This window comes from Heteronotia binoei, chromosome 3 (assembly GCF_032191835.1).
Source record: "Heteronotia binoei isolate CCM8104 ecotype False Entrance Well chromosome 3, APGP_CSIRO_Hbin_v1, whole genome shotgun sequence".
NCBI classification, from domain to species: domain Eukaryota; kingdom Metazoa; phylum Chordata; class Lepidosauria; order Squamata; family Gekkonidae; genus Heteronotia; species Heteronotia binoei.
The window spans coordinates 188,805,523-188,823,827 of NC_083225.1; the positions used below are offsets into that span (position 1 = coordinate 188,805,523).

Here is an 18,305-nt window from a genome sequence, read left to right on the forward strand (position 1 = left end):
AGGTGTGAAAAACCTCAGCTTGAGACCCTGGAGAGCCGTTGCCAGTCTGAGTAGACAAGACTGACTTCGATGGACCGAGGGTCTGATTCAGTAGAAGGCAGCTTCATATGTTCATATTGTTTTTGTAATCTTACGATGACGTAAAAAAGTATCTTGAATTCTGCATTCGTGCCTGGCACGACGAGATCACTATAATTGTATGCAGGAGATCTGTTTGCATTTGTGATGGGCCAGCGGGGGCAAATAGAATCTGATTTTTGTCCCCACCCCACGTATTTTCGGACCCCCAGAGCCAATGTGTTTACAAAGTGTCCATATGCCATGAAAATCTCCATGTCAAGTCTCCCCCCCCCCCCCAAAAAAAAAAAACAAAGTTACAAGCCCACCAGGTTTCATTTATATATATAGAGAGAGAGCTTGGTGTATTAGGTATTTGTGGATATACAAAAGGCAGCTACAGGGGTCAATCCGAAGCAGGTCTAATCAGAAATAAAATGTGTTTTATTCAGTGGGGCTTCTTCCCAGAAACTGTGTTTAGGATTACAGTAAGCACCAAACATCTTGCCATTTGCAAAGGCTTCCCTTCTCAATAACATAGAGACTGTGCTAACTTACCTCTGAGGATGCCGGTGATTCAGAACTCTTGCTTAGCATCTTTTCCCCCCTTGGTTCTTCCTTCCAGAGGGAACTGAATACAAAGACCAGCAGGGAATCTTTAGGGACTTCCATGGGTAGCTTTCAAAGCCCTTCAACATCTGGCCGGGGGCTGTCTGTCGCTGTAGCCCACTTTGGCTTTTTGATGGTTTTCTTCTTCCTCCCCCCCCTTCTTTTTCAAACAGCCAACAAAAAGAAGGAGAAAGAACGGCCAGAGATCTCCCTGCCTTCGGACTTCGAGCACACGATTCATGTCGGATTTGATGCGGTCACAGGCGAATTCACAGTAAGGAGGATGGGAACGGGGTGGAAAACTGGGTTGCTGGCAGGGATCCTCTACTTCCCTACTCCTGGGCAGTGGAGAGAGAATGTTTCTTTTTAAATCCGACTGTGTGATGTCACTTCCTGTAAATCCCGGAAGTGACGTCGCAGCTCTCTAGGAATCTCCGGAAATGCTATGATCAAGCCATAACATTTCTGGCAATTCCTGGCATCACTTCCAGAAGTGACATCACGCCTGCGTATAATTACGGCAACCGGGATAGCATATTCTAAATACTGGAAGAAAATGCACATCTGTAGAATACTGGGCTCAACATAGAGGAGTTCAACGAAGGATGTGCTTTATTAGTAACTACACTCAGTGGGCAGCATGGCAGACCCGGGACCCCCCCGCTTATATACATGCACCCGGAACACCCCCTGAGTCCCTACCAAATCACTGCGGTTGAGTTTTGCGCCACAAACACTCATTGGTTCAAGGCAGAGTACAATTCCGTCCTGGTGATCCGCGGTTCCCCACGATTCCATGGGAATAAAGTCAGTCCGAAAATGCAGTCCATAATAACATCCCTACAAAAGAGGAACTTTTGACGAAAATGCTGGAAACAGCAGAAATGGACATGCCAGCTAAACTACTGAGAGAAAACAACATGCGCAACATAAAAGAACTTTGACTACTGACAGAGCCAGTTTGGTGTAGTGGTTCAGCGCGCCAACTCTTTTCTGGGAGAACCGGGCTTGGTTCCCCACTCCTCCACTTGCACCTGCTGGAATGGCCTTTGGTCAGCCAGAGCTCTCTTATCTGGGAGAATCGGGTTTGAGTCCCCACTCCTCCATTTGCAGCTGCTGGAATGGCCTTGGGGCAGCCATAGCTCTCTTATCTGGGAGAACCGGGTTTGATTCCCCACTCCTCCACTTGCAGCTGCTGGAATAGCCTTGGGTCAGCCAGAGCTCTCTTATCTAGGAGAACCGGGCTTCATTCCCCACTCCTCCACTTGCAGCTGATGGAATGGCCTTGGGTCAGTCAGAGCTCTCTTATCTGGAAGAACCGGGTTTGATTCCCCCACTCCTCCACTGGCAGCTGCTGGAATGGCCTTGGGTCAGTCAGAGCTCTCTTATCTGGGAGAACCGGGTTTGATTCCCCACTCCTCCACTTGCAGCTGCTGGAATGGCCTTGGGTCAGCCATAGCTCTTGTACGAGTTGTCCTTGAAAGGGCAGCTGCTGTGAGAGCTCTCTCAGCCCCACCCACCTCACAGGGTGTCCGTTGTGGGGGGAGAAGATATAGGAGATTGTGAGCTGCTCTGAGTCTCTGATTCAGAGAGAAGGACAGGGTATAAAACTGCCGTCGTCTTCTTCTACCACTTTATGAATGGATAAATATAAGTGACTGGACCCAGAACACTTTTAAAATAATTTTACGTTTCACCCACATATCAAATGCGTTTCAAGCTGTAAGGGTCCCTAATTACAAGGTAATACAAGGTTTAAAATAATTGATAACAGACTTGCAGAAATGCTATAATGAAATGGAAATAATAGAACCTAAGAAGATGAAGAAGAATTGTAGATTTATACCCCGCCCTTCTCTCTGAAGCAGAGACTCAGAGTGGCTTACAATCTCCTATATCTTCTCCCCCCACAACAGACACCCTGTCAGGTGTGTGGGGCTGAGAGAGCTCTCGCAGAAGCTGCCCTTTCAAGGACAACTCCTAAAAGAGTTATGGCTGACCCAAGGCCATTCCAGCAGGTGCAAGTGGAGAAGTGGGGAATCAAATCTGGTTCTCCAGATAAGAGAGTTCTGGGTGACCCAAGGCCATTCCAGCAGCTGCAAGTGGAGGAGTGGGGAATCAAACCTGGTTCTCCCAGATAAGAGAGCTCTGGGTGACCCAAGGCCATTCCAGCAGCTGCAAGTGGAGGAGTGGGGAATCAAACCTGGTTCTCCCAGATAAGAGAGCTCTGGGTGACCCAAGGCCATTCCATCAGGTGCAAGTGGAGGAGTGGGGAATCAAACCTGGTTCTCCCAGATAAGAGAGCTCTGGCTGACCCAAGGCCATTCCAGCAGCTGCAAGTGGAGGAGTGGGGAATCAAACCCGGTTCTCCCAGATAAGAGAGCTCTGGCTGACCCAAGGCCATTCCAGCAGCTGCAAGTGGAGGAGTGGGGAATCAAACCTGGTTCTCCCAGATAAGAGAGCTATGGCTGACCCAAGGCCACTCCAGCAGCTGCAAGTGGAGGAGTGGGGAATCAAATCCGGTTCTCCCAGATAAGAGAGCTCTGGCTGACCCAAGGCCATTCCAGCAGCTGCAAGTGGAGGAGTGGGGAATCAAACCCGGTTCTCCCAGATAAGAGAGCTCTGGCTGACCCAAGGCCATTCCAGCAGCTGCAAGTGGAGGAGTGGGGAATCAAACCCAGTTCTCCCAGATAAGAGAGCTCTGGCTGACCCAAGGCCATTCCAGCAGCTGCAAGTGGAGGAGTGGGGAATCAATCCCGGTTCTCCCAGATAAGAGTCCACACACTTAACCACTACCTCAAACTGGCTCTCGCAGTTTGTGCTATAGTGGAGCTATGTGAAATTTTGAATATATGTTATTCCCTTTCCCTTCCTTCCCTTCCCCTTTTCCCCTTCCCTGACCTAAACCAATAAATATTTAAACAGAAGTGGCATCAAACCGTTGCCAGCAGAGCCTACGCTGCCGCCTATCGGCCAGTCTGGTTGTTTAGCAGGAGTGATCTATTCCCATCGGGAAAATCTTTGGCGGAAGAGTAGAAGATGCTGACCGCTCTCCTCTTTCCCCTAGGGCATGCCGGAGCAATGGGCCCGCTTGCTCCAAACCTCCAACATCACCAAGTCGGAGCAGAAGAAGAACCCTCAAGCGGTACTCGATGTGCTAGAGTTCTACAATTCGAAAAAGACCTCCAACAGTCAGAAGTATATGAGTTTCACAGGTGGGCAGTTGGGGATCCGGCACAAATGGCTTTTGCAAGAGCTTGGGTGGTGTAGCCGTTATAGTTTTGGGACAGGATCTGGCAGGCTCTGATTCAAAGCCCAGCTGCGCCGTGGAAGTTTGCTAGGGGACCTTGGGCCAGTGACTCTCTCTCCTGCTAGCCTGCCTCGTAGGGTGGTGGTTGTGAGGAGAACATGGAGGAGGGAGCAGCTTGAAAAGGGGACGAGACAGATTCATGGAGGAGCGGTCTATCAGTGGCTACTAGCCATGGTGACTGAGGGGAACCTCCACATTCAAAGGCACGAAGCCTTTGAATCCCTGAGCTGGGAGACAACATCAGGGGAAGGCCTTGGCCTCTAGGCCCAGAGTGGCTGAGCACCGTCATGCGAGACAGGATACTGGACTAGATGGACCACTGGTCTGATCCAGCACGGCTCTTCATATGTACTTAATATTAATGAAAGGCCTTGACCACTGTTCCCTGTTGTTGGATGTCCAGAGGAACTGGTTGGCACTGTGTGAGACAGGAAGCTGGACTAGATGGACCACTGGTCTAATCCAGCACGGCTCTTCTGATGTTCTTATGAACACCTAATCCTCTTCATATGTACTTAATATTAAGGAAAGGCCTCGACCACTGTTCCCTGTTGTTGGATGTCCAGAGGAACTGGTTGGTCACTGATTGGCACTGTGTGAGACAGGAAGCTGGACTTGATGGACCACTGGTCTGATCCAGCAGGGCTCTTCTTATGTTCTTGTGAAGGTCTTTGTCCCCCATCGTTGGCCATCCAGAGGAACTGATTGGCACTGTGTGAGACAGGAAGCTGGACTAGATGGACCACTGGTCTGATCCAGCAGGGCTCTTCTTATGTTCTTGTGAAGGTCTTTGTCCCCCATTGTTGGCCATCCAGAGGAACTGATTGGCACTGTGTTAGACAGGAAGCTGGACTAGATGGACCACTGGTCTGATCCAGCAGGGCTCTTCTGATGTTCTTGTGAAGGTCTTTGTTCCCCATTTTTGGCCATCCAGAGGAACTGATTGGCACTGTGTGAGACAGGAAGCTGGACTTGATGGACCACTGGTCTGATCCAGCAGGGCTCTTCTTATGTTCTTGTGAAGGTCTTTGTCCCCCATTGTTGGCCATCCAGGGGAACTGATTGGCACTGTGTGAGACAGGAAGCTGGACTAGATGGACCACTGGTCTGATCCAGCACGGCTCTTCATATGTACTTAATATTAATGAAAGGCCTTGACCACTGTTCCCTGTTGTTGGATGTCCAGAGGAACTGGTTGGCACTGTGTGAGACAGGAAGCTGGACTAGATGGACCACTGGTCTAATCCAGCACGGCTCTTCTGATGTTCTTATGAACACCTAATCCTCTTCATATGTACTTAATATTAAGGAAAGGCCTCGACCACTGTTCCCTGTTGTTGGATGTCCAGAGGAACTGGTTGGTCACTGATTGGCACTGTGTGAGACAGGAAGCTGGACTTGATGGACCACTGGTCTGATCCAGCCGGGCTCTTCTTATGTTCTTGTGAAGGTCTTTGTCCCCCATCGTTGGCCATCCAGAGGAACTGATTGGCACTGTGTGAGACAGGAACCTGGACTAGATGGACCACTGGTCTGATCCAGCAGGGCTCTTCTTATGTTCTTGTGAAGGTCTTTGTCCCCCATTGTTGGCCATCCAGAGGAACTGATTGGCACTGTGTTAGACAGGAAGCTGGACTAGATGGACCACTGGTCTGATCCAGCAGGGCTCTTCTGATGTTCTTGTGAAGGTCTTTGTTCCCCATTTTTGGCCATCCAGAGGAACTGATTGGCACTGTGTGAGACAGGAAGCTGGACTTGATGGACCACTGGTCTGATCCAGCAGGGCTCTTCTTATGTTCTTGTGAAGGTCTTTGTCCCCCATTGTTGGCCATCCAGGGGAACTGATTGGCACTGTGTGAGACAGGATGCTGGACAAGATGGACCACTGGTCTGATCCAGCAGGGCTCTTCTGATGTTCTTATGAACGCCTTGGACTGGCTGCTTCAGTTAAAGGAAAAACAAAACAAAACCCAGCTGGAGTCTCTGATTACAAATTCTAAACATATAGCTTAAAGCAAGGATAAATTAGCATATCTCATTAAGGTCAAGTGGTGTCTTGCAATTGAAAAGTGCAATCCGAAACCGAGGTGTGTGTGTGTGGGGGGGGGGGGGGCGGATAAGTATCATCAAGTCACTTCTGAGTTACTGAGAACCTATAAATTAAAGCCCTCCAAAATGTTTTGGAGGACATTAATTCATAAGGTTGCCGTAAGTCAAAAGTGGTTTGACAATACTTCTCTCTGTCTGTCTGTCTTTCTCTCATCTCTCTATCATCTATCTTGAATGTCTGTCTCTCATCTATCATCCCTCTATCATCTATCTTATCACCTTGACCTTCCTCCCCCACAACAGACACCCTGTGAGGTGGGTGGGGCTGAGAGAGCTCTCCCAGCAGCTGCGTTTTCAAGGACAGCTGGCCCAAGGCCGTTCCAGCAGCTGTAAGTGGAGGAGTGGGGAATCAAACCCGGTTCTCCCAGATAAGAGTCCACGCACTTATCACCTTGACCTTCCTCCCCCACAACAGACACCCTGTGAGGTGGGTGGGGCTGAGAGAGCTTTCACAGCAGCTGCGTTTTCAAGGACAGCTGCCCCAAGGCCGTTCCAGCAGCTGTAAGTGGAGGAGTGGGGAATCAAACCCGGTTCTCCCAGATAAGAGTCCATGCACTTAACCGCTGCGCCAAACTGGCTCTGTGAGCAGCATTGATTGCTTTTCACATTTTTTTTTTTACTTGGCCACCTTTTGAGCTGCTGATCTTGCGTGTGCAAATAATGAGAATAATTTCAAATCTTCTTCTTCCAGATAAATCCGCAGAGGACTATACCTCTTCGAACACACTGGTAAGTGCCCAAGGCATCTGCTGAGACCACAGGTCCCTCTAGCTCGACCGGGTGTTCTCTGATTGGTGGAATCTGTCCAGGGTCTTTGGCAGAGGGAGGCATCTTTTTCAGTGCCTGTTGCCTGAGAGCCTTTGAACTGGGGGTGCTGAGGACTGAACCGGGGTCCTTCTGCATGCAAGGGTCTGTAAGTCAGGTGACTGCAGTTGCAGGAACATCTACCTCAGATTAAGTTCCGTGGAGCCAGTGCTGGATTAAACCCTGAGGAGGCCCCTAGGCAGGATTGGCGCTAGGGTTTTTGGTGCCCTAGGCGTGCTGCCCACTAGTGCCCCCTCCCCCAAAAATATTTAAAAACAGAATTGTAGGAGAAGTGAAGAAACTTGAAACTATTTACATTTTTAATTTACAGTTTTTTTATTTTAAATGTTATTTTCTTTTAAAAAAAATGGTGAGATTAAGCAATGAAAATTGTGAGAATACTACTTGAGGTGCCAGGGATGAAACCTTGTGCATGTGAGAAAGATGCTCTACCGCTGAGCTGCGGTTCCCACCCCGTGGCTCTGTTAAAGTAGAGTAGGAAAGATGAGTGGCAGCTTGGTGCAGTGGTTAAATGTGCGGACTCTTATCTGGGAGAACTGGGTTTGATTCCCCACTCCTCCACTTGCAGCTGCTGGAATGGCCTTGGGTCAGCCAGAGCTCTGGCAGAGGTTGTCCTTGAAAGGGCAGCTTCTGTCAGAGCTCTCTCAGCCCCACCCACCTCACAGGGTGTCTGTTGTGGGGGAGGAAGGGAAAGGAGATTGTGAGCCAGTCTGAGACTCTTTGGAGTGGAGGGTGGGATATAAATCCAGGATCTTCATCTACATCACAGGGTGTCTGTTGTTGGGGGGGGGGAAGGTAAAGGAGATTGTGAGCCGCTCTGAGACTCTTCGGAGTGGAGGGCGGGATATAAATCCAATATCTTCATCTACCTCACAGGGTGTCTGTTGTGGGGAAGGAAAGGAAAGGAGATTGTGACCGCTCTGAGACTCTTCGGAGTGGAGGGCGGGATATAAATCCAATATCTTCATCTACCTCACAGGGTGTCTGTTGTGGGGAGGAAGGTAAAGGAGATTGTGAGTCGCTCTGAGACTCTTCGGAGTGGAGGGCGGGATATAAATCCAATATCTTCATCTACCTCACAGGGTGTCTGTTGTGGGGGAGGAAGGTAAAGGAGATTGTGAGCCTCTCTGAGATTCAGAGTGAAGGGAGGGGTATAAATCCAATATCATCATCATACAACTTCAGCAGGAGTCAGTTTTAGATACTGTAATTGGCTATTCTTCGGCTTTTACAATTGGTTAATTTATCCCTGCCAGGCTCTGAGGAGTGTACTGTGTTAGAGATTTTGCACGCAGCAGAAGAGCTGAAGGAGAGGGACAGGCAAAACACAGGAATTAATAGACAAGAGAAACAACTGTATTCAATGGTAGATATATTTACCAGGATAGTATCCAATATTCAGAGTCGTTGCCAGGCCAAGGTCATACACAGTAATCAGTACACACTCCAGTAGATAACAGTATACAGCAGTAAGTATACACAGCACGATCCAAGCACAGTAGCCAGTAGCATAGGATCCAACACCAGCAGTGTTTGCTGCCACCCGGACAGTGAGGCTCACAGTACCCACAATCCTTACAGGCAGACTGAGCAAGCTCACTGAGCTTCCCTAAATACACATATCACTCATGCAAGGTTGCATCAGCTCTGTGAGTCAGCACAAAGCCTAATTACAGGTGAGGTCATTCCACCTTACCTCAGTAACATGTAACAGCTGGACCATGATGCAGCATGACTCAGCATGACATTGCAGAAACAACATTACTATTACCTAAGATGGAGTCAGTCAGCCATTTTAGGACTGAGTTCCAACATACTGCACAGGTACCATCCACTTTCGCATTTCCTGGATCTGTAACAGATCCGGGGAATGCAAAACCGGCCAGACAGTGTCTGCGCTCCATGGAGTCTGCTTTCCCTTGGGGGAAGGCAGGCTCTAAGGGGCACACATGCTGCAGGTGGGGAGAGGGGTGGTCTGGCAGTGCAAGCTAGGCCAGGTGGTGCCCTAGGCGGTTGTCTACTTGCCCTACTCCCATGCACTGGCCATGCCCCATGGCGTTCAAAATCATGGGGGCCCCCTTGCAAGATCTCAGAGTGCCCATTAGTGTTCCCTCTAAGCTGAAGAGTCTTCTGAGCAAAAATTCTGCTTTGTGAGCTACTGGCATTAAAGTTGTGAGCTGCTGGCCTTAAAAGTTGTGAGCTCTTGCATCAATTATTATGCTCTGGGGCCACCCTTCCTGAGCCAAGACAAAAATGTGTGAGCTGGAGGCTAAAAATCTGTGAGCTAGCTCATGCTAACTCAGCTTAGAGGGAACACTGGTCAGGGGCCATCCTTCCTGAGGTAAAACAAAAATGTGTGAGCTGGAGGCTAAAAATCTGTGAGCTAGCTCACACTAACTCAGCTTAGAGGGAACACTGGTCAGGGGCCATCCTTCCTGAGGTAAAACAAAAATGTGTGAGCTGGAGGCTAAAAATCTATGAGGTAGCTCACACTAACTCAGCTTAGAGGGAACACTGGTCAGGGGCCTTCCTTCCTGAGGTAAAACAAAAATATGTGAGCTGGAGGCTAAAAATCTATGAGGTAGCTCACGCTAACTCAGCTTAGAGGGAACACTGGTCAGGGGCCATCCTTCCTGAGGTAAAACAAAAATGTCTGAGCAGGAGGCTAAAAATCTGTGAGCTAGCTCACACTAACTCAGCTTAAAGGGAACATTAGTCAGGGGCCATCCTTCCTGAGGTAAAACAAAAATGTGTGAGCTGGGGGCTAAAAATCTATGAGGTAGCTCACGCTAACTCAGCTTAGAGGGAACACTGGTCAGGGGCCATCCTTCCTGAGGTAAAACAAAAATGTGTGAGCTGGAGGCTAAAAATCTGTGAGGTAGCTCACGCTAACTCAGCTTAGAGGGAACACTGGTCAGGGGCCATCCTTCCTGAGGTAAAACAAAAATGTGTGAGCTGGGGGCTAAAAATCTATGAGGTAGCTCACGCTAACTCAGCTTAGAGGGAACACTGGTCAGGGGCCATCCTTCCTGAGGTAAAACAAAAATGTGTGAGCTGGAGGCTAAAAATCTATGAGGTAGCTCACGCTAACTCAGCTTAGAGGGAACACTGGTCAGGGGCCATCCTTCCTGAGGTAAAACAAAAATGTGTGAGCTGGGGGCTAAAAATCTATGAGGTAGCTCACGCTAACTCAGCTTAGAGGGAACACTGGTCAGGGGCCATCCTTCCTGAGGTAAAACAAAAATGTGTGAGCTGGAGGCTAAAAATCTGTGAGGTAGCTCACGCTAACTCAGCTTAGAGGGAACACTGGTCAGGGGCCATCCTTCCTGAGGAAAAACAAAAATGTGTGAGCTGGAGGCTAAAAACCTGTGAGCTGGCTTGCACCAACTCAGCTTAAAGGGAACACTGGTGCCCACCCCACTGCCCGTGGCCTCCGCTGCAGCTTGCAGGCACCTTCTCAAAAGCCCCTTTGACAAAGCTGCAGGGGAGAGGCAGAGAGAGGCAAACTTGGCGACGACACCAACATCAGCCACACCAGGCAAGTTGGGCAAAGAGCATCTCAGTTGCTGGCTGCGTGTGCAGGCCGGGAGGGCTGCAAGCAGGGAGGAAACGGGGGGGGGGGGGGACTGGCCTAGGGTCCCTTTAGGCACGGAGGCCCATACGGCAGTGCCTACTAGGCCTGATTCTTAATTCGGCTGTGCACGGAGCGGAGGTCCGTGAGTGGCTCTTACCGACTGATGGAACACTGTCTGGGGCAGTGACGCTCTGTATTTTTGGTAAATGTGTAACTTGGTAACTTCGGGAGGGGTACCTGTGGGAGGGCTTTTGGATTTCTGGCCCTGCTGGTGGACCTCCTGAGGGTACCTTGGTTTTGGCCATTTTGTGACACAGACTGTTGGCCTGGCCTGATCCAACACAGCTCTTATGTTCTTATGGCACGTACACGCACCTTCCTTCCAAGAAAGGCTTTCCTGTCTCTTGCCTTTAAACTGCTGCTAAACGTTCATCCAGAGGCTATTCAAAATGTGATGGGTTTTATTTGCCGTTCGTTCAGTTTCTGGATTTGGCCTCTCTTCAATTTAAGCTGCTGCTAGGTTCTTTAATTTTTTTTTTAAATGTACCGCTTGCGTCTTTGTAGTTATTAAATGTTTATTAAAATTGCCTTGAGGTTGGAGGGAAAGGAGTACATCCATATTTTTGGTTTTTTAATGCGAGATGCGGAGATGCTTAGTTTTCTCCCGGACGTGGTATTTTTCGATGTGTTGGGATCAGGGCTTTTTTTGGGTAGAAGCCCAGCAGGAACTCATTTGCATATTAGGCCCCTGACACCATCGTTTCCCACTGCGTTCCTGTATGTTCCTGCTCAAAAAAAGCCCTGGCGGGGAAGATGTTTTTGCACAGACGAGATGACCCTGAGGAAGGATTTCCTGACGTTTAGACTGGTTCCTCAGTGGAAAAGGTTTCCTTGGGAGGTGGTGGACTCTCCTTCTTTGGAAGTTTTAAAACAGAGGCTAGATCTGGGGTGGCCAAACTGGGGCTCTGGAGCCACATGCGGCTCTTTCACACACATTGTGCAGCTCACCAAGCCAGCCAGCGGCTTGCAGAATACATTTAAAGTTAAAGTTGCTTTCTTTCTACCTCTCCCTCCCTTCTGTTTCCTTCCTTCCTCCCTGCATTGCTTCCTCCCTCCCTCGTCCATGTCTTTAGACCAAGGGTGACCAAACTGTGGCTTTCATACATTCTGTGTGCTCTAGAAGCCTCCAACCCCTGTTGGACAGCTCGGAGAATTCATTTGTCCCTTTAAATCACTTCTCCAAGCCAAGTCAGCCGGCAGCTTGCAGAATGCATTTAAAATTAAAGTTGCTTTCTTTCTACCTCTCCCTCCCTTCTGTTTCCTTCCTTCCTCCCTCCCTTCCTCCCTCCCTCGCTTCTTCCCTCCCTTGTCCATGTCTTTAAACCAGGGGTGACCAAACTGTAGCTTTCATACATACTGTGTGCTCTAGAAGCCAACAACCCCTGTTGGGACAGCTTGGAGAATGCATTTGTCCCTTTAAATCACTTCTCCAAGCCTAGTCAGCCAGCAGCTTGCAGAATGCATTTAAAGTTAAAGTTGCTTTCTTTCTACCTCTCTCCCTTCTCCTTCCTTCCTTCCTTCCTTCCTTCCTTCCTTCCTTCCTTCCTTCCTTCCTTCCTTCCTTCCTTCCTTCCTTCCTTCCTTCCTTCCTTCCTTCCTTCCTTCCTTCCTTCCTTCCTTCCTTCCTTCCTTCCTTCCTTCCTTCCTTCCTTCCTTCCTTCCTTCCTTCCTTCCTCCCTCCCTCCCTCCCTCCCTCCCTCCCTCCCTCCCTCCCTCCCTCCCTCATGGCTCTCAGACATCTGAGATTTATTCTATGTGGCTCTTACATTAAGCAAGTTTGGCCACTGCTGGTCCGCACTGTCTACTCAGACTAGCAGCTGCTCTCCAGGGTCTTTGGTTGAGGTCTTTTCATATCACCTCTTGCCAGTTCCTTGTAGGTGGAGATTCCAGGTATTGAACCGGGGACCTTCTGAAAGGGCTTTTTCAGAAAGGCCTCTGGGATGGCTCAAGCCATGGGATGGCCCCCTCTTACCAATATGGGTGTGGCTAGCAATTATTATGACATCACTGCCCTAACACTGAAGAGCATTGTGACAGGGGGCGTCACCAGGCTTTTTTTTTGTAGCAAGAGCTCTTTTACATATTAGGCCATACCTCTCTGATGTAGCCAATCCGCCAAGAGCTTCCAGGGCTCTTAGTACAGGGCCTACTGTAAGCTTCAGGAGGATTGGCTACATTAGGGGAGTGTGGCCTAATATGCAAAGGAGTTCCTGCTGCAAGACAAGTCCTGGGTGCCTTGGCTTGCCCCCACCTGTGCCCTGCCTCTGTGGCAAAGGTGCAAAAGAACAGTGGCAGCACAATATATGAAATACAAAAATACAAAAATACAAAATATTGTGCACAAATACTCTTAACTGGTGTAAATAAAGTTCTATTATAATGAAATGAACAGCCTACAACAGTGGGCATACATTCATACAGTATAAATAGAAATAGAAAACAACAGTCTCAAAACAATATTCCAAGGAGGACCCCACACAGTCACAGAGTTTTCAAAATGAGTACAATGACTCAAAAATAAAGTTCCACAGGAGTCCCTCCGTTGTTTGTTGACTTCTGAAGGACAAATTCTAGCCTTCACGCAAACCCCGGATTTGATTGCGTTCCGCTGCTCCTGCAGCTTCCTCGTAAGTCAACTGTAAACAACAAAAGTGACCGATAAAAACCACCCTAAACCCAAGTGATTTTAACAAAAACATACAGATACAGTAGGTAAAACAACCTGAAAAATCCAGCCAAGTTCTTTCTCAAACGCCCATTTTGATATCTTAATTTGCAGCTTGGGCTGCCAGAGCCCACGGCTTTTTTTAAAGGGACGGACACAGCTGTTGTTGTTTAACCATTTAAAAGAGACCACACCACACTCTCCAACATACCCAAGAAACACCAAACATTATATATAACAAGAGAAATCATTGTGTTGGTTAAGGCCAGAGGGTTCAATGGTGTTTAAACGATGTATCCACCGTGCCTCTTTTTGTAACATGGTCCTTTGTAAATCACCACCTCTACTATCACCAATTTTCTGAATCACAAAGAATTTTAAGGCTTCTAAGTTATGATCAGTCTCAGTAAAATGTTGAAGGAGAGGAACACCAGGAACTTGATGGCGAACCCTTGAGATGTGTTCCAGAACACGTGTCTTAATAGCCCTACGGGAACATCCTATGTACATTTTAGAGCAATCTCCACAGACCAGGGCATAGATGACCCCTTTAGAGTCACAATTAGTGAAACCTGTCAATTTAATGGTTGTTTGGGATCTAGGATCCACATACTCTTTTATTTGTAGAGAGTACTTGCACGCTTTGCAACCCTTGCAACGGAAATGACCAGGGGGCAATCGAGAAGACGTCTGTGCAGTATTCAAATCCGTATGTACCAAATAGTCCCTTAGATTCCTAGATCTACGGAAACCAATTTAGGTGGGGAGGCACATCCTGCAATGCTGGAAACAATACCCCAATGGCGCAAAATGATGTTTTTAATCGCTAATGCCTTCGAAGTATATTGTAATGAACAAAATAATTTTTGATTTTCCCTAGCCTCTCCATTCTGTTTGTTCGTACGCTGAAGCATAAGGGAACGTCCTTGTTTGGCAGCCCTCGTCTCCGCCCCTTTGATGACTGTTTCTGGATAACCCCGTTCCTTAAACTGCACTGTCAGTTGATTACACGATTTTTTATACTCAGTGACTGAGGTGCTGTTTCGTTTCATGCGTAAGAACTGCCCATAGGGTATATTATTCCGCAAAACGGGAGGATGGAAAGAGTCATAATGTAGATACCCATTCTTAGCCACCGCCTTTCTATGGTTCTTAATAGCTAGAGTATTATTGGCAGTGCGATACACCACTGTGTCCAAAAATACAATGGTGTCAGGATCTCTATTAAAGGAAAACTTAATGCTAGGGTGACAAGAGTCCATCCATTCAACTAAACTCTCCAATCTTTCTGCATGTTTCATAATCAAAAAGATGTCGTCCACAAACCTAACAAAAAACAATATGTCTTCAAAGAAAGGGTTAACGTCACTGTTACAATAAAAATCATTTTCCAGCACAGCCATAAACAAACAGGCAATAGATGGCGCCAGAGCGCTGCCCATCGCAACCCCTTTACGTTGCAGAAAAAATTCTTGGTCAAAACGAAAATAGTTATTTTCAATAATCAGGTCCACTAGCTCCAACAAAAAAGGTGTCGGTGGATCCAAATCCTCTCTCTGATCCAAATAACACTGAGCTGTACTTCTCAAATCCTCAAAGGGAATATTAGTGTATAATGATTGAACATCCAATGTTACTAATGAGGCATCTGCAGGGATATAAAAATCCTCAATCTTAGAGACAAAATCTGTCGTGTCTCTAATAAAACTGGGAATCTTACAAAATCTTTGTTTGTAAGATTCCCAGTTTTATTAGAGACACGACAGATTTTGTCTCTAAGATTGAGGATTTTTATATCCCTGCAGATGCCTCATTAGTAACATTGGATGTTCAATCATTATACACTAATATTCCCTTTGAGGATTTGAGAAGTACAGCTCAGTGTTATTTGGATCAGAGAGAGGATTTGGATCCACCGACACCTTTTTTGTTGGAGCTAGTGGACCTGATTATTGAAAATAACTATTTTCGTTTTGACCAAGAATTTTTTCTGCAACGTAAAGGGGTTGCGATGGGCAGCGCTCTGGCGCCATCTATTGCCTGTTTGTTTATGGCTGTGCTGGAAAATGATTTTTATTGTAACAGTGACGTTAACCCTTTCTTTGAAGACATATTGTTTTTTGTTAGGTTTGTGGACGACATCTTTTTGATTATGAAACATGCAGAAAGATTGGAGAGTTTAGTTGAATGGATGGACTCTTGTCACCCTAGCATTAAGTTTTCCTTTAATAGAGATCCTGACACCATTGTATTTTTGGACACAGTGGTGTATCGCACTGCCAATAATACTCTAGCTATTAAGAACCATAGAAAGGCGGTGGCTAAGAATGGGTATCTACATTATGACTCTTTCCATCCTCCCGTTTTGCGGAATAATATACCCTATGGGCAGTTCTTACGCATGAAACGAAACAGCACCTCAGTCACTGAGTATAAAAAATCGTGTAATCAACTGACAGTGCAGTTTAAGGAACGGGGTTATCCAGAAACAGTCATCAAAGGGGCGGAGACGAGGGCTGCCAAACAAGGACGTTCCCTTATGCTTCAGCGTACGAACAAACAGAATGGAGAGGCTAGGGAAAATCAAAGATTATTTTGTTCATTACAATATACTCCGAAGGCATTAGCGATTAAAAACATCATTTTGCGCCATTGGGGTATTGTTTCCAGCATTGCAGGATGTGCCTCCCCACCTAAATTGGTTTCCGTAGATCTAGGAATCTAAGGGACTATTTGGTACATACGGATTTGAATACTGCACAGACGTCTTCTCGATTGCCCCCTGGTCATTTCCGTTGCAAGGGTTGCAAAGCGTGCAAGTACTCTCTACAAATAAAAGAGTATGTGGATCCTAGATCCCAAACAACCATTAAATTGACAGGTTTCACTAATTGTGACTCTAAAGGGGTCATCTATGCCCTGGTCTGTGGAGATTGCTCTAAAATGTACATAGGATGTTCCCGTAGGGCTATTAAGACACGTGTTCTGGAACACATCTCAAGGGTTCGCCATCAAGTTCCTGGTGTTCCTCTCCTTCAACATTTTACTGAGACTGATCATAACTTAGAAGCCTTAAAATTCTTTGTGATTCAGAAAATTGGTGATAGTAGAGGTGGTGATTTACAAAGGACCATGTTACAAAAAGAGGCACGGTGGATACATCGTTTAAACACCATTGAACCCTCTGGCCTTAACCAACACAATGATTTCTCTTGTTATATATAATGTTTGGTGTTTCTTGGGTATGTTGGAGAGTGTGGTGTGGTCTCTTTTAAATGGTTAAACAACAACAGCTGTGTCCGTCCCTTTAAAAAAAGCCGTGGGCTCTGGCAGCCCAAGCTGCAAATTAAGATATCAAAATGGGCGTTTGAGAAAGAACTTGGCTGGATTTTTCAGGTTGTTTTACCTACTGTATCTGTATGTTTTTGTTAAAATCACTTGGGTTTAGGGTGGTTTTTATCGGTCACTTTTGTTGTTTACAGTTGACTTACGAGGAAGCTGCAGGAGCAGCGGAACGCAATCAAATCCGGGGTTTGCGTGAAGGCTAGAATTTGTCCTTCAGAAGTCAACAAACAACGGAGGGACTCCTGTGGAACTTTATTTTTGAGTCATTGTACTCATTTTGAAAACTCTGTGACTGTGTGGGGTCCTCCTTGGAATATTGTTTTGAGACTGTTGTTTTCTATTTCTATTTATACTGTATGAATGTATGCCCACTGTTGTAGGCTGTTCATTTCATTATAATAGAACTTTATTTACACCAGTTAAGAGTATTTGTGCACAATATTTTGTATTTTTGTATTTTTGTGTGTCTGTGGCAAAGGTGGCAGTGAATGGGGCATCCCGTCAAGATGTCTGCCTGGCTTTGACTCAAGGCTGGCTCACCCTGATATCAGGTAGAGAGCTGCTGATTTGCCCCTAGCTATCTTATCCCTGCTGAATTCAGACCAGAGGTCCATCTAGACCAGTTTGGTGTAGTGGTTAAGTGCGTGGACTCTTATCTGGGAGAACTGGGTTTGATTCCCCACTCCTCCACTTGCAGCTACTGGAATGGCCTTGGGTCAGCCAGAGCTCTCTTATCTGGGAGAACCGGGTTTGATTCCCCACTCCTCCACTTGCAGCTGCTGGAATGGCCTTGGGTCAGCCAGAGCTCTGTTAACTGGGAGAACTGGGTTTGATTCCCCACTCCTCCACTTGCAGCTGCTGGAATGATCTTGGGTCAGCCAAAGCTCTCGCAGAGCTGTCCTTGAAAGGGCAGCTGCTGTGAGAGCTCTCTCAGCCCCACCCACCTCACAGGGTGTCTGTTGTGGGAGGAGAAGATATTGGAGATTGTAAGCCGCTCTGAATCTCTGATTCAGAGAGAAGGGCAGGGTATAAATCTGCAATTCTTCTTCTTCTATTCCAGCATCCTGATGCCCTGGAAGACCAGACAAACAGGGCATAGAGGCCGGATAGATTCAAGAGGGTATCTGTGAGGCAGCAGAACAAAGTTTGAGTCCAGTGGCTTCTTTGACCAACCAAGGTTTATTCTGGGTGTAAGCTTGGGTGTGTAAAATGTCAGAGTTTGTGCGGGCGGGGAAGAAACCAAGAATTAAAATGAAAATTTTAACAGATGCAAAAGAGAGAGGCGGATTTCAATTACCAGACTTAGAATTATATCATGAAGCAGTTTGCTTAGTATGGATAAAAGAATGGATAACGTTGTTAAACAAAAAACTCTTAGCGTTGGAAGGTCATGGAAATAAATTTGGCTGGCACGCTTATATGTATTATGGGGAAAAAAAGATAGACAGCTTTTTCTCTCACCATTATATAAGAAACAGCTTGCTAAATACATGGATGAAATATAAGAAATATGGAGATGAGAGAAATACGGATAGTGCCAGCCGAAGTTGTAAAAATAACAGCTGAGATGGGTGAAGAAAAGTGGTTGTCATATAATCAACTATTAAAAATACATAAGAACATAAGAGAAGCCATGTTGGATCAGGCCAACGGCCCATCAAGTCCAACACTCTGTGTCACACAGTGGCAAAAAATTTTATATACACACATACACTGTGGCTAATAGCCACTGATGGACCTGTGCTCCATAT

At 46.9% G+C, this 18,305-nt stretch overlaps 1 protein-coding gene across 2 annotated transcripts in view; it reads left to right on the forward strand.

Moving 5' to 3' along the window:
* The window catches only part of PAK1 (p21 (RAC1) activated kinase 1), an 85,916-nt gene that overhangs the window by 14,075 nt on the left and 53,536 nt on the right, over positions 1 to 18,305 (forward strand). For both annotated transcript variants that reach the window (XM_060235021.1, XM_060235022.1), the window contains exons 2-4: positions 840 to 940; positions 3,734 to 3,881; positions 6,777 to 6,814. In XM_060235021.1, the coding sequence (XP_060091004.1) occupies positions 840 to 940; positions 3,734 to 3,881; positions 6,777 to 6,814 (287 nt within the window). The remainder of the gene's footprint in view (positions 1 to 839; positions 941 to 3,733; positions 3,882 to 6,776; positions 6,815 to 18,305) is intronic.